The 27,264-nt window shown below is 44.4% G+C and overlaps 1 protein-coding gene and 1 long non-coding RNA gene across 4 annotated transcripts in view; both read left to right on the top strand.

Annotated features, from left to right (window-relative positions):
* Positions 1-10,647, top strand: part of CRB1 (crumbs cell polarity complex component 1) — a 124,807-nt gene extending 114,160 nt beyond the window's left edge. For all 3 annotated transcript variants that reach the window (XM_083156884.1, XM_083156885.1, XM_083156886.1), the window contains one exon: positions 8,234-10,647. In XM_083156884.1, the coding sequence (XP_083013010.1) occupies positions 8,234-8,449 (216 nt within the window). In that variant the 3' untranslated portion in view covers positions 8,450-10,647. The remainder of the gene's footprint in view (positions 1-8,233) is intronic.
* A 113-nt stretch (positions 10,648-10,760) lies between these two features.
* On the top strand, positions 10,761-14,958 carry LOC146026316 (uncharacterized). The gene is made up of 2 exons (XR_014454429.1): positions 10,761-11,342; positions 12,407-14,958. It is a non-coding gene; the product is annotated as an uncharacterized LOC146026316 (long non-coding RNA).
* The last annotated feature ends 12,306 nt before the right edge of the window (positions 14,959-27,264 follow it).

Below are 27,264 nucleotides of genomic sequence, written 5' to 3'. Positions count from 1 at the left end.
ACAAATAGAACACAAACCCATCCTTCATCCCACCACAAATACAACATGGAACCTCACTTCACCCACAACAAAAACTGGAACTGGTGCCCTTTAAGTAGTATTATGTACAGGATCAAAGTAATGGCACTCTCTGCGGGAAAAGAAAGTATGTATATATATATATATCTATAGATATATATATATATATATATATATATAGATTATAATTATTAATAGTAAATTCTGCTTACTTGCCATGCTTCAGTTATTTAATCATTCATCTTGCTTCTGATTGTAGCCACTGGCTGTGGATGGTAGGAGGGGAGGCATGGGCACACATAAGGGGATAGCAAATGTATGAATGGGGAAAGTAGCAAAGGCGGGGGGGGCAGAGGTATAGAATAAAGGGGGAGCAGCAGAGGTACAGATGGCATAGAGAGAAGTTGGAGGGGGGAGGGGGTGGTATCAGGATACACATATAGAGGTCAGTTTCAGAACATACAAAAGATGTGCAGACTATATAGGAGAGTGAGTAGAGGTATAGCAATTATGAGACTGCATAGAAGGGGGATAGGTAGAAGCAGAGGCATGGCTGGGGAACTTCGTTCTGACACTCTAGCACAGGAAGCTGGGGAAGGAGCAGAACGGAGGATCTGTAGAAGGATCTTGGGATGAGGCAACATGTACAGTACAACAGGAGTGAATGCAGAGAGAGAGGAACCTGCTGAGCTGCTGGAACTGGAGATTTAGATGATTCTCCTGTGACTCCAGAGTGGGGAAGGGACACATCCTGCCAGAAAGGACAGAGATCACTAAAGATATCAGGTTACGATCAGCAGCTGCAGTACTGTTTGCCACTCACTACACCTACCACTGCAGTCAGTCCATCCCCTATTAGCCTTTCTGGCTCATTGCAAAACATCTAACCTCACCTCGAGTAACACTGTCCGCCTCTGAGGGGAGAAAACAGCCCAGGATCTCTCGTGCACTGCTTTAGGTTGCCGCTGCCTGACAGCTGTTTCACAGGCACACCAAGCAGCAGGGAGAGCACCTGCCCATTGCAGGCTCTGCTGAGCGGGCGTTAATCACTGGCCACCATCCGCCTGAGATTAACGCGGATTGCTTCTGTGTCCTGGGCACGGGGTGGGGGTGGGGGGGGGGGGGGCATACGATTCACTCACCGTCACCAAATTGTTTATTAAGTGCTTGATAGTGCTTGGCACGGCCCTTCCTCCTGCTCTCCTCTGCGGGAACTTTCTTCCTGCTGCTGCTGCTTCTTCCTCCTGCGGCTCACTACCGCCCTCCAGTGGCCGGCGCCCTAGGCAAATGCCTAAACCTGCCTAGTGGTGGCGCCGGCCCTGTGCCTCTTATTAAAAACCCTCCCATGACTAGGCGGCAGCTGCTGTCCTCCATGGACCTTAGAAGCCTGTAATGAGCTCCACCAATTGGAGCTCAGCACAAACCTCTCAGCCTCTGCCCTCTTGTGCAAAGTGTCATGGGTTGTAGTCAACTTCCAGTAATGCACTGCACACTTGTGCAGTCAGTGTGCCTTGGCACTAGATGCTCAGCACCATTAATTGTCACATTAGCAGATAGGCGAAGCTGCAGCAATGCCCCACTTCCATGCACAAAACCTTTAGCTAAAAAAAAATATAAAAAAAACTTTTTAAATATATGCCAACCACAGGGGGGCCCTAGCTAGAGGGGGGCACAGGGGTACTGACCCCTTTTGCCCCTGTTTTAATCCAGCCCTGGTATGCATACCCTCTGACCTTATAGCCCTGCAGTATGCATACCCTCTGCCCTTATAGCCCTGCAGAATGCATACCCTCTGCCCTTATAGCCCTGCAGTATGTATACACTCTGATCTTATGTCCCTGCAGTATGCACGCACTCTGCCCCTATGCCCTGCAGTATGCACGCACTCTGCCCTTATGCCCCAGCAGTATGCACACACTTTGCCCTTATGCCCCAGCAGTATGCACACACTCTGCCCTTATACCCCTGCAGTATGCATTCACTCTGCCCATATACCCCTGCAGTATGCATTCCCTCTGCCCTTATAGCCCTACAGTATGCATACCCTCTGCCCTTATACCCCTGCAGTATGCGTACACTCTGCCCTTATACTCCTGCAGTATGCATACACTCTGCCCATATACCCCTGCAGTATGCATTCCCTCTGCCCTTATAGCCCTGCAGTATGCATACACTCTGATCTTATGCCCCTGCAGTATGCATGCACTCTGCCCTTACAGTATGTCCCTGCAGTATGCATGCACTCTGCCCTTATACTCCTGCAGTATGCATACACTCTGCCCTTATACCCCTGCAGTATGCGTACACTCTGCCCTTATACCCCTGCAGTATGAATACATTCTGCCCATATACCCCTGAAGTATGCATACCCTCTGCCCTTATAGCCCTGCTGTATGTATACACTCTGATTTTATGCCCCTGCAGTATGCACGCACTCTGCCCTTATGTCCCTGCAGTATGCACGCACTCTGCCCTTATGTCCCTGCAGTATGCATACACTCTGCCCTTATGTTCCTGCAGTATGCACGCACTCTGCCCTTATACTCCTGCAGTATGCATACACTCTGTCCTTATACCCCTGCAGTATGCATACACTCTGCCCATATACCCCTGCAGTATGCATACCCTCTGTCCTTATAGCCCTGCAGTATGCATACCCTCTGCCCTTATAGCCCTGCTGTATGCACGTACTCTGCCCTTATGCCCCTGCAGTATGCATGCACTCTGCCCTTATGCCCCAGCAGTATGCACACACTCTGCCCTTATACCCCTGCAGTATGCGACGTATACACTCTGCCCTTATAGCCCTGCAGTATGTGTACACTCTGCCCTTATACCCCTGCAGTATGTGTACACTCTGCCCTTATACCCCTGCAGTATGCGTACACTCCACCCTTATACCCTTGCAGTATGTGTAAACTCTGCCCTTATACTCCTGCAGTATGCGTACACTCTGCCCTTATACTCAGGGCAGGCGACAGGGGGGGTCAAAGGGGACACTTGTACCGGGCCCCAACTTTGTGAGGGGCCCCAAGGCTCTGAGGGGCTCAGGGGATGTAAGCATGGCTGCTGCCCTAGCAATAGTTTATAAAGGTGCAGCCTGCCCACCTGGCTTCCTGGAAGGAAACTTACATGGACCCCAATCCAGTATTCCCCTCAGTCTGGTCACCTGTCCGACTACCAGTACTAATGCGTTAAGTGACATCACACAACACAGTGAACCATACCATACACAATGCTGCGCCCTCCCATCTGCCCTGCCATTATTATGTTGCATAGTGAATATCAAGTATTATTTATTTCTAATTATAAAAACACATTCAATGTAATAAAAATCTTGGTGTGCCGTTGGGGGGCCCCAGAGATATTAGTGTACCGGGCCCCAAGATTTCTGTTGCCAGCCCTGCTTATACCCCTGCAGTATGCGTACACTCTATCCTTATATCCCTGCAGTATGTGTACACTCTGACCTTATATCCCTGCAGTATGCGTACACTCTGACCTTATATCCCTGCAGTATGCGTACACTCTGTCCTTATATCCCTGCAGTATGTGTACACTCTGTCCTTATATCCCTGCAGTATGTGTACACTCTGACCTTATATCCCTGCAGTATGCGTACACTCTGACCTTATATCCCTGCAGTATGCGTACACTCTGACCTTATACCCCTGCAGTATGCATACACTCTGTCCTTATATCCCTGCAGTATGTGTACACTCTGACCTTATACCCCTGCAGTATGTGTACACTCTGCCCTTATACCCCTGCAGTATGTGTACACTCTGCCCTTATACCCCTGCAGTATGCATACACTCTGACCTTATACCACTGCAGTATGCATACATGCCAATGTGTCCTCTATGCTTCTATTTTCACTTTTTACAGATTTACATGAACATAAATAATGGGTCAGTATACTTATTAATAATTCTACGGGCCATGTGTCTGATTAAGACCCAAAGGTAAAAAAGGCTTTATTTGTGTAATGGTGATTTAGTAATGAGAATATTTTTGAGAAGCAGTTGTGATGGGATTCCGTACTGAAGTACACAGGTGGCACACCAATATGTTATTATGTAGAGCAGTGCACAAATGAGATGTCATTTTATTGAATACTATAATTTAGGCATTTAAAGGAAACCTCCCAACTCTGCAAATTGTAAAACCCAACCTTTGGACTGCACCAAGGACCTATTTCACAGGTGAAAAAGGGGGTGTTAGCAGCGCTAAAAATAAAAGTATTAATTTTCACAAGTGAATCAATAAAAATATATAACAATTTAATGGCACATTTGAAATATAAAAATGACAATTAATCCGGATAATTATAAAATCATGTAGACAATTGACTGACTGTTATTGGACTATGGCAATAGTAACCTGCACTGGACCGGGTAATGTCCCTTAGATTCAGTCCTTTAGGGATGACCACTTGGTTGGAAGACCGCTGGAGGTGTTTGAATCCTTGAATTAGGGCAAAGTATGCCCAGCACTTTTTTGGATGAGCCTCGACGATAAATGCGGTGGGAGTCCACAAAGATGTAGGAAGTGGTGTAAAGGTTTTTTCCAAGATGTTAGGGGTAGGGTCCAGGAATGTGGCAGGAAAGTCCAACAGTAGGATGGCAAGAGGTTGAGGTCCAAGTACCTACGCGTTTTGCTGACCTCTGTCAGCTTTATCAAGTGAACATTGGTATATATCACCTTGATAAAGCTGCCACCATCTGGTAACATCTAATTTGGGACACCACCATCTGCAAAATAAGGATCGTAGGGGCGCATCTCGTTGAGGATACCCACAATCCCAGTGGGCGAATACCCTTCCTCCAGCGTCACTTATGCGGCAAGGTTTATGGACCCTTTCTTCACACAACTACAGACCGTACAATAAAATACCTCCAATAAGGACAATCCATCAAGAATCCAGCCCATAAGTATCATACCCTATTTTACTCAATTTGTATATGTTATTCAATGTAATTTGATTATTTTTAAGTGTTACTGTGTACACGTTTTTATACCTGTTCTAGTGGATAGTCCACTTATAATATATATATAAAATAAATAGATTGTTTTATACCATATTGATCCAACCATTTTTTTAGCGCTCCACACCTTGCTTTTTTTTTTTTTTTTTTTTATGGCTACAGTGGATGCAGTGCTGTAAATGAAATTGCAGACGCATGCCGCAACAAGAACATGACACTCCAACAACAGGCCCATGACATTTCTTTTTGTGAAGATTTCACATCCCAATTTCTACCCTGAACCACCCATGGATACCAGAACTAATAGTGACGTCGTACATGAATGTGTATGTCATTGCCAACTGCGATGTCATATGCAATATGTGTACACCATTACACTAGCACCAGTGCGCAGTAGGATCTGTTCTGTGAGGCACATATGCGTGTGTGGATCATTAGGTCCCCAGCAAGTTGGTCAACAGTCATTAGTTCGAAATGCGCCTAGGTCAACATGGGTTAGGTCGACAGGGTCATTAGGTCAACATGGGTAAGGTCGACAGTCAAAAGGTGATGTGGGGTTTTTACATTTTTTTTGTGCTGAATGTCGACGCATTCGACGTGGACACTGAAATGTAGCACTGCATCCGCTCGCCATGCTTCGGGCAGTAGAGGGCATAGTGTGCAATCTATCCACCTAAACATATGATGTTATGATGAAGATCACATTTCAGCAGAGCGAAGCAGCATTACAGAAGTATTGCATGCTGGGATTAAAGGAGGTAAGGCCATAGTCTGAGGAAGAGTGTAAAGAGAGAGAGAGGGAGTGTGGGCTGAGATGAGGTCATGAGGGGAACAGCGACTGAGTGCTTTACAGTGATGGTTAGTTACTTCAACAAAAGAAAGACCGGACTGACCATCAAGGTTAAATAAAGCTGGGTACAGACACAAAGATTTATCTGTCACATCTGTTTGGTGGAAACAAAAATCGGGTAATGTATGGGAGCTAATAAGAACTAAACATCTGCTCCCAAACACTGGAAAACATTCATACAAATTGGATACATTTACTTCAAACATGGATTTAAACCAAACAATCATTTAGTCCAATTTCCAGCATTAGGGAGCGGATGACTTAATGACATTTGCTCTTATGCATTACAGATTTTTGTTCCCACCAGATAGATTGGACAGATAAATCTGTAGATGTGTACCCATATTTAGAGTGCAAAACAGCAGGAGTTACTGGTGCAATATGCAAACATTACTGAGTGCAAACATATATATTCCTTTCAGGACCGGCGCCACCACTAGGCAGCTCTAGGCATTTGCCTAGGGCGCCGGCCACTGGAGGGCAGCACTTGGGATGGAGCAGGTCACAGAGTGTACCCCCCTTCCCACCCTGCTGGAACAAGGTGAGCTGCAGCAGCACCCGCACCCGCACCACTACCCCACCCCTACCGCACAGCAGGTGAGCAGTGGTGCTGACTAGAAATCCCCGGCGGCTTTGTGCAGGAACTCTCCCGGGCGGTGATTGACAGCGGGGGATCAGGAAGCACTGCTGTGCTATGATGGTGCCATCGGACACACAGCGCGTGGGGACACTGAACTTGCGCTGTCCCACCATCATAGCAGAGCAGCGCTTCCTGTGCCCCCGCTGTCAATTGCCGCCCAGGAGAATCTCCCCCCCTGGAGTGACCCGGCAGCGGCGGTGGACGCATCACCCCCCCCCCCCACGGTGGGTGAGTGGCGGATGAGCGGCGGGTGGGGGGCGGGTTAGCGTCGGAGCGCTCCCCCCCGCCTGGGAGAGTTATATTTAAGAGGTTGTTATGCATATATATGGCCAAAGATATGAACCTACCTTCCAACATTAAGATCACCTCTGCGTCACACGTCCGGGACTGCCAAACCAGTCCAGTGAAACCTTCCCATCGGGCATCGCATTAATAATATATACAGTAGCAGTGAAGCCTTATTCTAGTTCACTCTTAGAGGCAAATTTCTTCTTAGCTGGACAAAACCATATGCACTGCAGGTGGGGCAGACGTAACAGGTGCAGAGAGATTTAGCTTTGGGTGAGTTATTTTGTTTCTGTGCAGGGTAAATACTGGCTGCTTTATTTTTACACTTCAATATAAATCTCACTTTGAAGTAAAACCCCACCCAAATCTAATTCTCTCTGCACAAGTAACATCTGCCCCACCTGCAGTGCACATGGTTTTGTCCAGCTAAGAAGGAATTTGCCTCTTTTTGTAGCAAAATAATGGTTCAAAAACACAGAAATTAGTGCATGTGATGCATGGCTGGTGGCATATGTGACGCGTCTTGTATCTCTGCATATAGTATGCATGCAATCGCATTCGCAACCAAATCTGCTGTGCATACAGATATTATTTGGGGGGCTCTTCCCAACTTTTTCAGGAGTCTATTTACAAACTTTTTTTTGTACTTTACCAGACTCTCCAAGTGAATGGGCAAGTATGTTTATAGATATTTTCTACATAGTAGCAGTGTTGGAGTGGCATAAGAAGGGCTCAATGGGGAATGCAGTTATATCGGTGTGGCCACTCTCCAGAGGGGGTGTGCCCAGCTGCCGAAGCAATTGGGCTAACCATAGAGAGTTAATAGTAACGTATAATAAATACTGCAAATGAACCAGATTATTAACAGCAATGCCCTGTACAAAATACACCACAGTCCTGTGCAGTATAAGGAAACAAACGTATAATGAATAATTTAATTGCATGGTCTGGAAACGTAACGTATTTTTTCCCCTACTTGCACCACTGTCTATAAGGTGGGTATTCAATTAAGTGCCGTTTTTCCGACTTCGTAAAAATTGCACTTTCTAATGTTTTAGTATGGATTTAGACTCAGCGTATTCAAATCAAAGTGATGTTTTTTTACTAGTTCATGTGGACCGGCGCATTTGCCAATTTTTTAAACTGATTTTTCACCTATACCAAGACGACCAATAAATAAAAAGTGAAATGGCTTCATCGAAAAAAGACTGAAAAAACGTCCACAATTGAATACTTAAGTCTAGGTTTTTTTCAGCTGAAATTTTTTTTTTTCATCCCCAAAAATGTACTTAATTGAATACCCCCCCTAAAACCTTTGATTTTATCGTGAAAAGTTTATGTTTCTTGTTTAATATTTTGTAATTATATATGAGCCAATTTTAACTACATTACATTTTTTTAAAAGATATACATTTACATTTTAAAAAATGATGTATACTTTCTCTCCAGCTCTCAGAATTAATACCTCCTGGAGTTTTCACTGCTGTGGCCTCTGTAGTCGTTGCGCTGTTTTTTGCCATCTGTGCTGGTCTGTGCATCTTCATTGCAGTTGCCGGTATGCGGTCAAGCCAAGGAACTTATAGCCCGAGCAGACAGGAGAAAGACGGGTCACGGGTAGAGATGTGGAATATTGTTCAGCCACCCCCAGTAGAGAGACTCATATGATAATATGTACTTACTTCTCCAGTCTCGCTCAATTCAATACAGCTCAGGAAGAACTTTTTCAGTTTCTTGGTTATTCTTGTATTTGCCTATGAACAAAACAAAGAATTTGACAATTTACAATGGAGATGCTAATATTGGATCAGAATACAGTAAGATGTTTGGAAGGATCTCAACACAACTCAAAACTGTGCCTCAACAACTATTTCAAGACACAATAACAGCAGTCACAGAAGCTAATAAGGGAATGTGACCTTGATGGTGCCTTTACTGGTAATAACAGATACTGGTATGTATAAAGAACATGTATGTTGCCATTGTCGACCTAATGCTTGTGTCAACACTACAAACATGTCAACCTTAGCCATGTTGACCTAATATGAGTCAACCTAATGACCTTATGGAATTGGTGTACATTTATAAGCCAGCCACTCATAAACCGCAGCTGCCCAGGTGACCACCTATCTCCAGTTCTTCTTCCACTGATATGTAATTACAGTATCAAGTGTCTGGTTGTGTTGGTTTGGTGGATGTGTGTGACTGATTGATAGAATAGACATTCTAGCAAATGGGAGAGGGGACTTATCACAGTCACCAAACCAAGACAAACAAACACTTGATACAGTAAGTACATTTATTTACATGATCATCTTACAATAGTGTATACAAAATGTATTATTTCATTTTTTTAATATTTAGCAGTGTATATTATAACACTACCTAATTTACCCTCCCCTCCGCTCACCAACAAGGAGGAGGAGAATATATTATATATATTACAATATATGGGTAGTGATGGTGGGGGATCTGCACACCATAATTATAGACATATTAAGAGCTGTTACCATGCTGGGACTTGTATTGCCACACAGAAAAGAAGAAAATGCAAGTGCTGTCCCTCAATTTTAATCCATGTTAAATTGCAGATTTATTATAATTTTTCTGATTGCCAGTGTTCTTAGTGTCTAGAATGTGCACCTGCATTTTCTCTTTTCTCTATGGGCAGTATTCAATGTGAAAAATTCTCCGTGCATGGCGAGAGATTTTTTCTTTCGCCATGCACTCGCCCTGTTCCGGAGGGCTCGCTGCCACTCCTGCTCCCACTATTCAATGTGGTTAAGACTCGCCGCCACTCGCGGCGAGTCTAAACCCCTGCAGCGGACGAGCGTCCACGGCAGGGAGCCGGGGGACGGTGGCAGCCAGGGAGATTAAAGTCTCCCTGGCTGCCCCAGAACATATGTGGAGGGGAGGTGGGCTCCCCGGGACCCAGGCAGCACAAGCTGCCCCCCCCCTATAGCCAGAGGGGGACCCAGTATTCACTGCACCCGATCGTGCATATGTAATGATCGGATGCAGTGAATATATGAATATCTAATGAGCGGCTCGAGAGCTCTGGCCCCCTGCTGGCTGCTCTGTGTAAAAAAAAAAAAAAAAAAAAATTAAAAAATATATATTTTTTAAATTAAATATATATTCATGTGCTATAAGCACATGAATAAAAATAACATGCTCCTTCACAGAAAAAAAATCCTGATTTTTTTACACCAAAATTTAAAAAAAAACCTTTTAGTTTAAAAGTTCACATTCCAGTTCTCCATGAAAAGATGGAGAATTGCTACACGGAGAGACACGGCGAAAATCACTTAAAAAGACGGCGAAAATATCACATTGAATAGGGTGGTTCACTTTTAGAGAGCAAAATGCTCCTTCCAACGTGAAAACAGCACAAACTCGCCATAAAACAAGGCAAATTTTTCTCATTGAATACTGGCCTATGTAATGTAACAATTAACATGAACGGCACATCGCCAAGTTCAAATCTAGTACAGTAGGTGCTGACAATCTCATACCCCTTTCACACTGCAGCTATAACCCGGTAATTTGCAGATTTTTTAACCATTTCAAAACAGTTATAGCTGCAGTGTGAAAGCAACAGTTTTAAATTACCGGTTCAAGAAATCCGGTAATTCAAAACGGGTAAAAAGAAGGATCCTACACGGTTCAGACCTATTATTTGTGCAGTGTGAATGAGTCTGAACTGGTATATTGGATCCCACACCAGTGTCCACCCCTTGCCAGGGCTCCTCCCCTGGTACCTGGCAGCGTGTACCCCCGCCCTCCCCTCCCCTGGTACTTGGCAGCGCATGGGGATCCGGGCAGCGGGGTCCATTCGGCGAATGGGCAGTGTGCAGCGGGTCCGTTTGGCAAATGGGAAGTCAGCGGCGGGGTCCCTGTGGCGGATGGGAACTAGTAGCCGTACTAGTTCCCAGCCGCTGCAGGGACCCCGCCGCTGACTCCCTATTGGACAAACGGACACTGCGCATTTGCCAAATGGACCCCACTGCCTCCTGGGTACATGCGGCCAGGTACCAGGAGGGGGGGAACGGGGTTACAGTACATGCTGCCAGGGGAGGGAATTGGGGGAGTGCTGCCAAGTTCCAGGGAATGGGTGAGAATGGGTTTGAAAGGTACAAAAACGGTAATTAACCGGTTAGAAACCGTTTACAACATGCAATGTGAAAGGGGTTTAACTTGCTCTGACCCATGTTAAGAAACGTTTCAAAAAGCGGGTCAAAGCAGGTTTTGCAGTGTGAAAGCAGTATTATATAGCATACCTATGAAAATAGATCTCTGTAAAGAGAACCTACTGTATTATCTATGCGTGGTTAATCTGTCACTGATGATGTCATCAGTCCGCACTTTGTTATGCTGAGAAAATTCTAAAACATATGGACATAGGTTTAGTAGAGTACAAACTGCAGATCACCCCTAAACACTTCCTAAGAAATTTTTGCTTGGATAAAGTTAATTGGTTCCCTTGAAAATAATTTGTGAATGATGTCATTACCTACAGTCATGTATATGCTTACTACTCTGGATTTCACTGTAGTAGGAGGTACGGTACTCTTTACCTAGATGGGCGCCAGCGATTGAAATCGCGGTCGTCGGGGGTAAAAATCGCGGTCATCGCGGGTAAATCGGGATGGCCGCGATGCCCGCGATGACCGCGATTTTTCCATAGGGAACAATGTTAAAAAGGCTGATTGACCGCGATTTTACTGTTAAATGCCTCAATGGACCCGATTTGGCCATAGGAATCAATGTTAAATGGGCCACAGAGGCCAAATAGGCACAATTAACCCTTAAATGTCCCCCCCAATTTTTTACGCCACCCCACGATCCACGCCAACCCGAAGCGTGGCGAGCGCAGCGAGCCCGCGAGGGGCGGCGGTACGCGTCCTCCGACCTTTTCATGCCCTACTATCCACTAGGGCGTGGAGTGAGAATAGAATAGTGTGGCGAGCGCAGCGAGCCACCGAGCCCGAAGCGTGGCGAGCGGACGCGGATACCTTCACAGGTAGACGCGTCCCCTCGCGGGCTTCACAGGTGTCGGCGTCGCCACGGACACCTGTGAAGCCCGCGAGGGGACGCGTATAACTGTGAAGGTATCCGCGTCCGCTCGCCACGCTTCGGGCTCGGTGGCTCGCTGCGCTCGCCACACTATTATATTCTCACTCCACGCCCTAGTGGATAGTAGGGCATGAAAAGGTCGGAGGACGCGTACCGCCGCCCCTCGCGGGCTCGCTGCGCTCGCCACGCTTCGGGTTGGCGTGGATCGTGGGGTGGCGTTAAAAATTTGGGGGGACATTTAAGGGTTAATGGGCTCTGTGGCCCATTTAACATTGATTCCTATGGCCAAATCGGGTCCATTGAGCCATTTAACAGTAAAATCGGGTCCATCGCGCCTTTTAACATTGATTCCTATGGTAAATCGGGAGCATCGCGTCGCGGGCATCGCGGGTACATTTATGGCCGGCCGCGACGCGACCGACACGATTTCCATGTTTAACATGGGTTTCAATGGGAAATCGCGGGCATCGCGTCGATCGCGTCGCGGCCAGACATAAATGTACCCGCGATGACCGCGACGGGCGCCCAACTAAGTAAAGAGTACCGGAGGTACTCTATTGCACTTTACCTACTGTGGTTGTGGATGTGCCAGCAAGCACTATTTTCTCCCCATAGTAACATAGAAGTAAAGTTATAAAGTAATTATTTGTGCATAGTTTATGGAGCACTGTTAGCGGGTGTTAGCATTGTATTGGAGATAGGATCCATTGATTTAGCTTGGGTCTGTGGATTATGACGAAGGTAGGATGGCAAAAGAAGTTCTAGGTGATGTATATGGTAGTGTAATAGCTTTACTTGCAGAATAAGTATTTCAATAGATATGGATATGCGATTATAAATAAGAATGGTGTAGAAAACAGTTATGGAAAAAGTGTGTGATGGGAAATATTAATATTGGTAACTGGATACACGAGAAGTGCAGGAGCAGAACGGGGGGGGGGGGGGGGGGAATAACAGGGGTGAGGCACCATAATATGGTGGAAAGGGTGGTTAGTGGTGATAAGTACATTATTGCACTTCTGGAAAAAGGGTGTGGCCTTATTAGATATACCATCCTTGCATGCCACACCCTTAGTAGTATTGCCCCTTACACTTTATGCCCTATAGTAGCAATGCCACTTGCATGTTTTGCCATACAGCAGTAACGCACCTTATATGGTATGCCACACAGTAGTAGTTCCCGTTACATGGTATGCTGCACACTAGTATTTCTCCTTGAATATAATGCCCACACATGCCCATAAAGTAGTTATGCCCCTTGCACATTATTTCCACTCAGTAGTAGTGCCCCTTATACATCAAGTAACAGTGGTGGTGCCCCTTACATATTATTTCCTAACAGTTGTAGTGTCCTGTACACATTATGATACACGCTAGTCATAGTACCCCATCTCGCTCCCTCTCCCTCCCTATAACCTTAGTTGCAGCACTCACCATTTAGTGTGTCTGGAAGACTTTCCACTACTGCCACAACTTCTCACTCTCCATCACTGGTGGAGCATTTGAGAAGACAGGACAACTTTTCCTACAGATGGCAGCCAGGGTATGCCACTGCTCTATTTACATATTTGGCTTGTTCATATTCTGTCTTACAACCTGCTACTGTCTGTAAAACCCCTAAGCTAGCTAGCTATGCTAGCTTTCTCTCCTCGTGTAAGCCCAAACCCCTGCTGGCAGACTTCCTAATCTAAGCAGCACCCTCTACCCTAGCTGCTCTCTCCCTAAACCCACCACAACTACTCATACAGTCCACCCTTTCTCTTTGTTTGGTCCACCCAACAGCTATTCCAACATGCCCCTGTCCTGATCTAACCCTCCCTTTCCCCTCATCTAGCCCAACTTCTTTTAGGGATGGCCATCAACGGGTTACCCATTAATTATCACCATTGATGGTACCATTGGTGGGTAACATCAATGATGTGAAATCATCTGCAAGGGAACCATTGATAATCACCATTGCTTTCAGTTCAATAAGTTGCGGGACAATGAGAGCCCAGTGGATGAGATTCATTGAGATGGGCAGAGCTAAGATCAGTGTCCTGACACTCAGCATCAATAGTGGTAAACCATCTAGCAGGAATAACTAGATTTTGGGATTAGCGATGTCTGTATTAGTAGCAGTATTAATTGATCACATTACAGCTGTATAAGTTTAAAGAGTAATAGGTATCACACACCTCTTCCATAACCTGCTATATGCACCTTTATTAAGTATCACTTATCTAAAAATAGTGAAGTCATTGTTTCTCTCATAACACTATTACCTGCTTCATCGCCTAACAGCTCTCTCCTGCATCCATATACCACTACTCCCTAATACATGTACCCAGGCTTCACCAACCTTCAACAAGCCCTTGCTCTTCCACCATGCCACAACAACAAGCACCTGCAAACAGCACACGTGTCTTTGGTCAGATGAGTATGGCACAAACAGGCTTATTACATTTTCTGTCACTGATGCATCCATTTAATGGTTACCATAACAACTGGATGACCTGGGAAACGGATCAGACAACTTGTTTGCTTGATGTTACATGAACGTGTAATATTTCTTTCACCTTTCTATGTGTGGAATAAACAGATCCAGACCATAGCTGGGGGGGATCTCTGTTTTTGAACATTTTCACAGGAGGAAAATCTATTGCTGAAACATTTCTGCGTATGGAAATAAAAACAAAACCTTTATCTAGAATAAAAATCTGCTATGTCTGAATCCAGATTCCCAGGTGACTGAGAGGACTCTGTACAGTTTTGGCCACAAGCCAGGCATACATTGATGAGGTATGCTTAGTGCCTGCTTGGGGTCAATTAATAAAAAACGTTGTTTCAAATTTTAATATACCAAAGTACAGAATTTTTGAAATAGCCCAGCAATAGGTGCTGAACTGTTATTACTTAATAATGATTCACAAGTTATGACGTTGGGTAAATATCACAAGAGTAACTGTCTAGTAATTATTGTCAATTCAGTTTAATGTGTCTTATTATTGTATAACCTGAAATCATGCGTGCCAATATGCTGTTTTTTTAATACTTTATTGTTGTCATGTCCTAGGATATTGAGAATTCACAACAATAAACATAAAGTCGAATTGTGCATATTTTTGGTTATCTCCCATTTCATAAATGTTTTCTATAATATTTATATTCTGAAGCTAAAGGCCCACACATTGGAGCGATGGGTGCCTGTGCTGAGCGATGAACATAAGATAATAGCCAGACATGGTCCAAATGTAAATACAGAGAAGATGTACAAACAGTTTTCAACATTTTCCACCATGCTACAAACATACAGTATTAAACAAACACTAATTCAAAAATGAGTAGGAAACTCCCCCAGGTATAAACCTGATGTAACGGTCACAAGACTAAAGAAAAGGGATATATTCTGGAGGGTGGCCCATAAAAGAACAGAAATGCTGGGTCCTCAAAGCATAAGCAAAATAATGTTATGGCTGATGGTTAACATAAAAAAAATAAAAAGAACAAAGAAACAAACAAATGCCTACCCGTAGTCCAGAGCCGTTGATCCGACCACGAACATATCCATTCAATTAGCAAGAAATAAATAGGAAAGAGCCAGAATGTCAGAGATAAGTAGAAGAGAAAAAGAAGGTCAGAGAGCAATAGAACATCTATTAGCTAAGAGTTGATAAGTACCATGAGGAGCAGGTACCCCCTTTACACGGGGGGCGAGGGGCAAACTGCCGCCCTCCAGTGGCTGGCACCCTAGGCAAATGCCTAGACCTGCTTAGTGGTGGCGCCGGCCCTGGGTGGATTGAAAACAATTTGTTATACTGAAGCTACTTTGGTTTGAGAAGGGTGGGTCTGAATATATTTTCCCCTGCAAGTAGGTGATTCAAGAACCAAGATATTCAGCGCAATAGATTGGCAGCTAGTGGAGGGTTTATGTAGAAAACATAGGTGTCCCCACACCGATAATGACAATCAGACAATGTAAGTATCGAAATACAAGTAGAACAAATCCTGTCACCAGCTCCTAGAGAGATGATGAGACTGGTGCCGTACACTCTTTATAGGGGCTTTATCTCAAGTACTTTGTGTATCTGGGAGATCCCTCCACCATGTAGTTGATGTGAAGGCCCCCAAAAATATGATAACAAGTAAAACATTTTAAAAACATGTGGATCCCAATGAATCAGGCACGATGAAGAAGAGATTGTTGGAGAACCGGTTCAGAAGCTCTCAGTCAGGCATGAGTAAACACTTAGATGTTAAAGGTCCCAGGCTGTGAGTCCCCCTTCTGCAAGGTGTAAAGTAGCTTCCACATGTTTGGAACCCTGCTGGGTTCTTTCTCAAGGTGGAAGTGCTGCATGATAAGTCTTATGGATTTTTATAGTGAGAATCAACCAATTAGCGCTGGTCACCGCACTTCTGGCAGGACTTCCTGTTTTACGGGCTTCATGGTGCCACACTTCCTGGTTTTGATATATACTGTGCTATCCTGGAAATGCCCCACCATAGGACTTACTGCAGTGGACTGTACACAAAGATTTGAAGAACTTATTAAGGAGAAAAAATAGGAGGCATTATAAATATATACATACATATACATATACACTCACACACACACACAGGCTTCTCATGTCTCTAAAAGTATAAATATATTCAGTTTTCCCATAAGATAAATGCACTTAGCCAAATTAAATAAAATGACTGTAAACAATTCCTTAAGCTAAGTGAGGAAATATGGGTGTCATTAATAGACTCCAGAATGCACAGCTCATAGCCCAGTCCCTTGCCCTCCACTTGTTCAGTATTCATGGGCAAAGAAAAGGGATTTCTATGACAAGAGGAGAGAGAGCAATTATAGAAGCACTGACATTTTACTACGAGACATGAAAAGCGAACGGCCAGAGACCACATGAAAGACAAATGGCAAAAATGCAAACTGCTAATTAGTGGAAAATGCCAAATTCATTAGTAAGCTGCTCATGGGATGGGCACTGGATCTGTAAAGCTATAAGCCAGAGGTAACTCTTTCACTGCTGACACTAAAAGGAGCCATCACTGAAGCTATGATGGTGAGTCTACACCTCGTCAAGTACTACCTGTGGTGCTAGAGTACTGTATAAAATGTCTTCAATAAACTCACTATAGTGAGTTTATTTAGTTTAAAATTGATTTAAAGGTGCACTTTCAATGCACTTTCAATGTTTGTAAACCAAATACAGAAGTCATATCTTTAATGCAGATCAGCAACTATTGCAGTGATTTGCAATTAGATATTATTTGCTTTAATTAGAATAGAGTAATAAACTTGTTATAAAAAATACATTTGAAGTCAAATCATTTTGTTGAATGTAAGTAGGTCATATGTAAATCTTTGCCTTCCACATGCTATAACTCAAACATGGGTAGAAAGCAGGTAAGGGTCTACTAAAAAAAGGGAGGGCTGTCTGTGCCATTCAGTATAGGTAGAGGGTCCAATAATTTAGATCTGTGGGGACTGGAGTATGAAGAGATAGATGTGTGATCTTTTGTTATGTGGGAGAAGAGGAATCGGCACCTAATACCGCTTATTTCCAATGAATGACTCTGGCGGTGTGTGTTCAAAATGCAAAACTTTAGAAACAGATTGCACACTGTATTACTCTATCTCTCCTCCTGTGATCTCTCTATTAATGTAAGCGTCCCAACAGTTTTTAAATAAATGTTTATATATGCACAGTAATGCTCTCTCTCTCTATATATATAGCAGCAGCAATTTCCTGATTTTTTAAAGAAAAGCACAGTTTTTTTTAAAATGAAGATAACATTAAATTAATCACAAATACACTCTGGTACTTATATGTTAGCCAGGTGCCCAGCTACGCTACGCTGACAACGTAGCTTTGGCTACGTTATCAGCATAGACATTGCATTGCGTCCGGCTAATCTCGGGCGTCGGGGGGATTGTGTGGCGGGAGGGGGCGGCCAGGGGGGGGTTTACTTACATCGTCGGCGGGCGGCAGGGATTCAGCGGTGGCCGGGCGAGGGTGGAACCTCTAGGAGGCGGGGAGCAATGGCGGCGATTTAGAGTAGTGAGCGCTGGGGGAGCATCACATGGTTTCCCAGCTCCCCCAGCGGCAATACGCTAATAGCATACATGCCGGACTGTCATGGCGTCATCCACCATTTCTCCACTGCCACCATCCACCATTACTCCCGCACCCCCACCCCTCTGCCAGACACCCGCGACCCCCCCACCGGCGATTCGCGGCACCCCCGCGACCCCCCCTCCCATGATTTGCAGGCCCTCTGCGCCCCCCCCCCTCCTGCGATTCGCGGCACCCCCGTGCCCCCCCTCTCCTGCGATTCACGGCACCCCCTCACCCGTGATTCAAGCCCCCCCCCCCCACGATTTGCGGACCTTCACTTCCTCTCGCTAATCGCAGATCCCCGCACCCCCCTCTTCCGCAATTTGCAGACCCACCTGACCCTCTTCCGGCAATTTCCCCCCCCAGTGGACCCCCGCGACCCCGCTCCCGCATATCACATACCCCCGTGAGAATGGGGAATCCTGTACTGCCACAAGCAGGTGCCGCCCCTAGGTGGGAAATCCGGCCCTAGCTGCCGCGCTGCAGGTTCCGCCACTGCCAGAAGTGTCCCCACGGTCCTCTGCACCAGCACCACAACTTTTATCAATGTCTTGCCCACATACCACTATTATACAGCCTCCTGCTCTCATGCAACCTCACTCTCTCCCAGTGGGAGAAGACGCTCACCCACTGCCGGGAGCCCATTCTCTTCCAGTTCTAGGGATGCCCATTGACCATCAATGATTTCAAATCATCGATGGTTTATGGCCGATGTTGAATACTTTTGCCATCGATGTGGGAGGACCAGACGGTTTCCCTACATCAATGGCAAAGGAGAACCGATCAAGTTTCACATTTTTTTAAGGTGCCGGGAGACGGAGCATAGCTCTGCCCCTCCACACCCGGAAGTCCCGCCACCGAGTTCTGATTGACCCATGGCCTATTCAGTCAGATATAATGGATGACCATCGATAGCTACAACAATCGATGGTTATCAAAGTAATATGTTACTACTATCGATGGCAGGGTGCAAAATCGCCATCAATGCCAACCATCGATGGTGTCTGCACCAATGCCCATTCCTACTCTGCAACAGCCAAAAACCTTTACTACCCCTCATGCCCACACACCTCTATCACTGCCCTGCCTCCTGCCCCGTAACTTCCGCCAGTGGGGACCCGCTCACCCTGTGTTGCCCACATTCCCCTATCATGCTTTACCAGCCTCCTGCTCTCATGCACCCTAACTCCCACCCAGTAGGAGACACTGACTCAGGGGCACCATCCTGTACTCCAGTGCTGCCATGCTGGACCCTCACCCACTGGCAGAAGCTGCACAGTGTCCCCCACCCTCCTCTTTAGCCCCCCGAATGCCCACACACCCCTATCACTACCCAGCTTCCTGCTCTCCTGAACCGTAACTTCCACCACTGGGGAGTCACTGACGCTGTGTTGCCCACATACCCCTATCATGCCTCATAGCCCAGCCTCCTGCTCTCATGCACTCTAACTCCCACCCAGTAGGAAGAGCACCGTCCTGTACTCCTGTGCTGCCACGCTGGACCCTCACCCACTGGCAGAAGCTGCACAGTGTCCCCCACCCTCCTCTTTAGTCCCCCTTATGCCCACACACCCCTATCACTACCTAGCCTCCTGTTTTCCTGTGTCGTGACCTCCGCCAGTGGGGATCCGCTGACCCAAAAACACCCTACTATACTATTGTAGTACACACACACACACACACACCTAAACAACCGCTTTTTAATTAAACAAAACAATACACGGTACTTGTTTCCTAGCTCGGCGCCCGCCGTGGGTCATCGCATACCTTAAGTTAAGGTATACGATAGACGCGTTCGACGCGATATTAGGGCTATTTTTAGCCTTTTCTCCGACAATTAAAAAATCGCGTCCATCGCATGCCTTAACTTAAGGTATGCGATGCGACCAACGCGATTTAACATTGAATGCATTGTATTTAATGTTAAATTCCTATGTAAAATCGGGTCCATTGTATGCCATTATAATGGCATACAATGCGACCGATGCGATGGACCCGATTTTACATAGGGAACAATGGGTACTTGTTTCCTAGCACGGCCACAATCTGGAGTAATCGTGCCCCTTAATTAAGGGACACGATTACCCCCGATGGACCCGATTTCTTTTGAAATCAGGTCCATTTTGCCGGCTAGGATACAATATCGGGGGCATCGCGTCGGTCGGGACCATTAACATTGGTCCCGACGCGACCGACGCGATGCCCCCGATATTTCCATAGGCTTCAATGTTAAAAAATATTTTAACATTGAAATCTTGTCGGGAAAGTTAAAATATCGGGGGCATCGCGTCGGTCGGGACCATTAACATTGGTCCCGACGCGATGCGACGCGATGCCCCCGATTTTTGCATAGGCTTCAATGTTAAAATATTTTTTAACATTGAAATGGTGAAAAATTGTGAAAAAATGTGAAATGGGCCAATATGACCCATTTCACATTATAGATGTCCCCGTCGTCACCCCACGATAGACGCCAACCCGAAGCGTGGCGAGCGCAGCGAGCCCGCGAGGGGCGGCGGTGCGCGTCCTCCGACCTTTTCATTCCCCTACTATCCACGTCGGCGTGGAGTTGAGAATAGAATAGCGTGGCGAGCGCAGCGAGCCACCGAGCCCGAAGCGTGGCGAGCCCCGCGAGGGGACGCGGATACCTTCACAGTTATACGCGTCCCTTCGCGGCCTTCACAGGTGTCCGTGGCGACGCGGACACCTGTGAAGTCCGTGAAGGGACGCGTTTACCTGTGAAGGTATCCGCGTCCGCTCGCTGCGCTCGCCACACTATTCTATTCTCAACTCCACGCCGACGTGGATAGTAGGGGAATGAAAAGGTTGTAGGACGCGCACCGCCGCCCCTCGCGGGCTCGCTGCGCTCGCCACGCTTCGGGTTGTCGTCTATCGTGGGCTGGAGTTTACGCGCTTACATTTGGGGGGGTTGGGAATTTTTTTCATTTAATCCAATGTAAAATTGGGTCCCAGGGACCCAATTTACATTGGATTCAATGAAAAAAATCGGGTCCAAAATCGGTCGGTCGCGTCGATCGCATCGCATGCGACCAAATCGCATGCGATGCGATTGACCCGATTTTTCCGACACGACCACCCCGATCTAAATCGGTGTGGCCGTGCTAGGAAACAAGTACCGAACAATGTTAAATGGCCCAAATGGAACCGATTTTTGATTGTATCCCCACCCTGGGTAATTTGTATGTGAAATGCCCCCCCATTGTTAATGCAACCCCACGATGAACACCAACCCGAAGCGTGGTGAGCGCAGCGAGCCCACGAGGAGCGGTGGTACACGTCCTCCGACCTTTTAATACCCCCACTATCCACATCGGCGTGGAGTTGATCTTATATAGTGTGGGGAGCGCAGCGAGCCACCGAGCCCGAAGCATGGCGAGCCCCGCGAGGGGCAGCGTAATACCTGTGAAGTAATGCGCGTCCGCTCACCACGCTTCGGGCTCGGAGGCTCGTTGCGCTCTCCACTCACGCCGACGTGGATAGTGGGGGTAGGAAAAGGTCGGAGGATGCGTACCCATGCGCTCGCCACGCTTCGGGTTGGCGTTCATCGTGGGGTAGCGTTAACAATGGAGAGGCATTTGACCCATCAGGGTGGTGATACAATGAAAATTGGGGTCTGGGGGGCATTTAACATTGGGGCCAATGTAAAATCGGGTCTCAGGGACCATTTTACATTGGTTCCAATGTAAAAATCGCGTTTATCGCATCGCATGCGATTTGGTTGCATGCGATCGACGCGATTTTTTAGGACCCGATGGATACAAGTTTTATCGCTGGCGCAGTGCTAGGAAACAAGTACCCAATACACACACCCTTCCAAATCATATGCTCTCTATTTAACACATTTCACCTATAAGTTGCAATACAGGGCATCTTTCATACTATTCTAACCATATTTCTCACAATACAAACGTTCACAAATTAAGGGAGCGCAGCCCCTTATGATGGTGTGAAGAGCACCCGTAGGGCGCGATGAATCACCTAATATTATATATTTATACCTATGTTTATATAAATGCAATTAGAGCCACCTATTTCAACTAAAATAAGTTTATTGCAATGACGGTGCTTTCCACCAGTTCGAGGGTGGAAGGCAAACAAGTCTATTAAGGCTCTTTTACTACTTTCCCTACATTAAAAATATAAATACTTAATATATATAATATAGTTAAGAAAAGTTAGAAACACTAAATCACTGAAATAGGGGATTATAGAAGAAGAAATAAAAGCACAGCGACAGAAAAGTAATACACCACCATATAACAACATAAATATAATGGCACACAATTATATAAACGTAGGTATAAATAAAGAAATATATAATATGGGCACTAAAAATTATATTATATATATATATTAATAAAAAAAGTAAAAAAAACTATAATATGCCCTTACCCCCTCTATAGAATAAAATCGGAATTGCAGTTCTGGTTGGATTTACATATATGGGACCTTATCGATTATACTAACACCTAATCAGTATCAAAATCCTAAATAAATTGGTACGTATGAAAATTATAGCCTACTAATGAATAATTAAAATGGAGTCTTTTATAATAAAAAGTAGAAGAATTCACCTTTTATAAATCTATTAGACTTTTCTGCAGCTAAATTTTTTAAAGAAGAGTGAATATGGATCACTAAAAAACAATTTAACACATATACATATACAATACATATAATTAAAATAAGGAAACTCGTTATCAATAGTTTTAATTTATGTCTCTTTACTGGTAGTAAGATCACATCAAGTGAAAAGTTAATTCATTCTGCACCATTAATAGTATCAATATAGGAAATCACTGTTGAAGTAAGGAGAAATTCCTATACAGATCAGTAAAGGTATGATACATTCCCCCTTACATAAAAGTAATTGGATATTCTTGATTGAAACTCCCTCCTCTTTTCTTCTTCCCTTTTTTTCCTTCCTCTCTACTAATCATATAATGAGTCCATAGATTGAAAAAGTCACCCTCATAATGAATCATATGGCATTATTTATATAAAAATACCCGCTAAAGGACATCTAAGAAACCTCCATCTGTTCTTTTCCTATATAGACTGTGGGTGAGATTTAATAGGATGAGAGATTCAGAAAATGAGAGATTTGGTGAGAAATCTCCAGTTTTTTTTTTTTTAAAACAATGAATTTTTATTTGAATTTTTTCTTTTACAGAGAAAAAAAAAAAGAACAAAAACAATTATACATTTTAGCAGGTAGTTCCATTATTTCTAATGGTAGCATCAAATGAGGTTAATATAGGAACCTCTGAAATAAGGAATACAAATGGATAATTTTTAACATACAATAAAATACATTAAAATACAATTAGGTACAGTTAGCAGAGTCCAGGGGTGGGTAAGGAGTTGAAGGAGTACCAGGGGGACCATATATTGTGAAAGGTAGTTATGGAGTCATTTTGTAAACACGTGATGTATTCCATTGAGGCTACAAAGTTGATTCGGGAAAGGAGAGTTGTCTTAGATGGCATCTCAGCTCTCTTCCAGTGTCTGGCAATCAGGGTTTTTGCGGCATTACAAATGTGGACAATAAGCTTGTCCTGGGGTTTACTGACATTTGGGGACGGGGCGTTCAGTAATGCAACTGTGGCTGAAGGTGAGAGGGGCGTGTCAAGTAAGCGAGATATCAGTGACCATACTGTCATCCAAAAGGTCTTAATTATTGGGCATTCCCACCAGATGTGAGAGAACGTGCCCACTTGGCCACAATTTCTCCAGCATAGATCAGATGTTGAGGGAAACATGGCGTGCAGCCGAGTTGGGACCAGGTACCAGCGGGTATAAACCTTATAGCATGTTTCCTTGATAGCAACACTAATGGAGGCCTTGGCGGTCCTAGATCGGATAATAGGCCAGTCTTCTTCAGCTATGGAGTTTGGGAAGTCCTTTTCCCCTCTCCAGTTTTTTTAAAGCGGCAATCATTTACACTGCAAGATCAAACTGGTTTTGCAGTGTAAATGATTGCCGCTTTAAAAAAAACTGCAGATTTCTCACCAAATCTCTCACATCCTATTAAATCTCACCCCATATGTCAAAATGAAATTGTAAATACTGTTATGTCTTTCCTGTTCTTTATTAGCTTACCAATATGTGCTACTTTTTGTAGATTTATGTAAAGCACCCCTGATGAAGTCTCTTATTGAGACGAAACACGTCGGGCTATTGTTTACATCCATTATCTAAAGAAAATCCTCTGACAAGGAACTATTTTGAAAAAAACTTTTGTTTTAAAGTGTATTTTTAATAAATGGGTACTTGTTTTCTAGCAGGGCACCCACTAAGCTATTTGCTTAGTGGCCTATTCTCCGTAGTGAAATCGCATTGCACATCGCAACACATGGCTTTTTGTGCCTTGCGATGTGTGTGATGCGATCTCAGTAGTTAATTTAGTTAATTTAATCACTGCACCCTGAGTGAAATCATATCGCAGATGAGATCAGATCAGGTGAGATCTCAGTAGTTCATATGGTAAAACAACTAAAACAGCACTACTCTCCACATCACCCCGAAGCGTGGCGAGCGCAGCGGAACGCATCCTCCGACCTTTTCATACCCCCACTATCCACGTCGGCGTGGAGTTGATTTTACACAGTGTGGCGAGCGCAGTGAGCCCGAAGCATGGCAAGCGCACGCAGATTACTTTACATGTATTTCGCTGCACGCGTCTCGCTACGCTCGCCACACTATATAAAAACAAGTCCATGCCGACGTGGATAGTGGGGGTATGAAAAGGTCGGAGGATGCTTTCCGCCACCCCTCTTGGGGTTCACCACGCTTCGGGGTGACGGGGAGAGTGGTGCTGTTTTAGGTATTTTACCATATGAACTACTGAGATCTCATCTCATCTCACATCTCACGCCACAAAAAAGGGCCATGCGATGCGATTTCACTCAAGGTGCAGTGAATAAATTAACTAAATTAACTACTGAGCATACTTTGGAAATCTGGGAGCCCTGCTAGGAAACAAGTACCAATAAATGTTTTATATATTTGTTAAATTGTATCTATGGATGCTTCAAAATAAGGAAAGACTATAAAGAAACTGGGCGCTATAACACACTATTGTGGTGATATATATATATATATATATATATAGATAGATAGATAGATAGATAGATACTGTAGATAGCTAGATAATTACATCATATTGGTTTTGCCACAGTCTGCCTAGTAAATTGAAGGTCTTTCCACATTGCTCAGAAGTATCCTCTGTAACTTACTCATGCCTCAATCCTCTGAGAGGCAAAATATTCACACCTTCTACCCCTTTAGGACCACAACTTTCACTTACATAAACTTTAGTTTTTACTCCTAAAATGCTGCCAGGTTTTAGCCTTTTATATGGCTTAAATAGACGATGAATGAGGCAAAGGGACTGGTTTTGTTACATGTGCCATTTTTATAGAAAGTTGACATTTTATTACAGTGCTCTGAGTGAGCTTCGAAGATCACTTCACTGGAGAGAGAAGCAAAAACCAGTTCCCATGCACACAGTGCCACATGTACAATAAACAATCATTTAATAAATTAGCAGCATACAGTACTTTTCTCTTCAGTGACATTACTCAAATAATGGAAGAGACAGTTTGGGCAGGAATATGGAACTGGTTAATATTCATCTGGGGAAAATATGTATAATAGGACTCTGGCATTGCTAAATTAATCCATTTAATAACATAAACAAACAAAAAATCAACACCACATTGCCGACAGTTGTGCTCAATGTAGGAGGGCAGGTTAAAGGGCAAAAGCAGCAACTGTAAATGTTCAAGTAGTGATTTACCTAACATATCCATAAGGATTGTGGACCTCAAACAGGAACATAACTACAATGGGTACTGGATACAAAAGCAGCTACCATTATGGGTCCCCCCTCAAAGGCTGATCCAGGCAGCAGTTACACTTACGTTGCATTTTAACATATACTTTTGTAAAAATAATAAATTGTACATTTTCTTGTAAATGTTGCTTTAAAAGTAGGGCTTGCCAAGGATTGCAATGCACTGTATCCCATGCATTGAACAACAGATTTGTTGTTGATCCTGTTCAGCCTCTGGGATTTAAAGTTTTGCTATAGCAATTTTTTTCTCTCTCCCTTGACTGACGTGAAATCGCCACCAGATCTTCCAAAGCCTAACAAGGCTTTCTGTAGAAGTGATTTTACTACTTCCGGCGTGGCTTCAGCTCATACTTGCCAAGAACTGCCACATCAAATTAGCCTCTGATTCTCTTCATGCCAGTAAATAATCTTGCCTGTTTAATGCCTCGTCATCACTCTGATTAAGGGGACACTGCAATCAGAAGCACATCTGTTTAAAACGTCTAAAAAACTGCTCCAGTAATGACTGTAGGATCATGGTTTGTTAATATGCACAGAAACCCTTACACGTTTTGAAACATAACATCATGTTTCTTCTATATCAGTTATGAATAACTGCATTTTTTTAAGTGTGTTCATTAATAACTTCATATTTCAGTGGAAGTGTACAAACATTTCATATTTTTATTACTTATTAATAACTTGATCTCCTGAGAAAACAGGAAGTGGAATTTCTAGTATTTGTCACCTAGACCTGGAAAATGAAATCATGATTTAATGAGCTCAGAATCCAAGGCTATTGGCTGTAAACAGAAACGTTCATTATCCAAGAAAACACAAGCAGTGACATGAAAAATGAAAAGAAATGAAGTGGGATTAGGCCCAGCTTTTGCCAAGTCTAAAGATGAATATATATATATATATATATAGATATATATATGTATATATATATAAAAACTACAGCTTTATGTGGCTAACATAACCAGAAAAGGCCTTATACATGGCATGAGAGAGAGAGAGAGAGGAAACCCCTGAGCAAAACCAGCAGATGCTGGTTGAAACGTCTGTCGGGTCAGCTGTACTGTACTAATATGTATTCCTTTTGAATACACACCTTTTTTTCTTCAAACCAGTATGCTGGTTATTCGTTTCTTAACATGTGGACAACGTGAAAGGGGTGAGTGTGATCACACGACAAAGTCGTGTGCCGAAACGCGTTGGGGCGTGGTCACCTGACGTATCGGATCCTTACTTCAGTGTATCCTGTCCGTCTGTGGTTGATGCGTAGAGAACACCGCCGCTGCCGCCGTTACATCTTTGCCGGTCTGCTGGATGTCTTATGGTGCCCGTGCTACAGGCTGTTGAGCTAGTGGTAAATGCTACGCATGCTGACTACAGTAAATTGAATTGTATGTGAGCCTACACTTTTTCAGTAAACACTGGTTATT

Source organism: Crinia signifera, chromosome 8, assembly GCF_055691185.1.
Source record: "Crinia signifera chromosome 8, ASM5569118v1, whole genome shotgun sequence".
NCBI classification, from domain to species: domain Eukaryota; kingdom Metazoa; phylum Chordata; class Amphibia; order Anura; family Myobatrachidae; genus Crinia; species Crinia signifera.
Note: the sequence above shows the minus strand (reverse complement) of the source record. Positions and strands in the feature narration are given on the sequence as shown.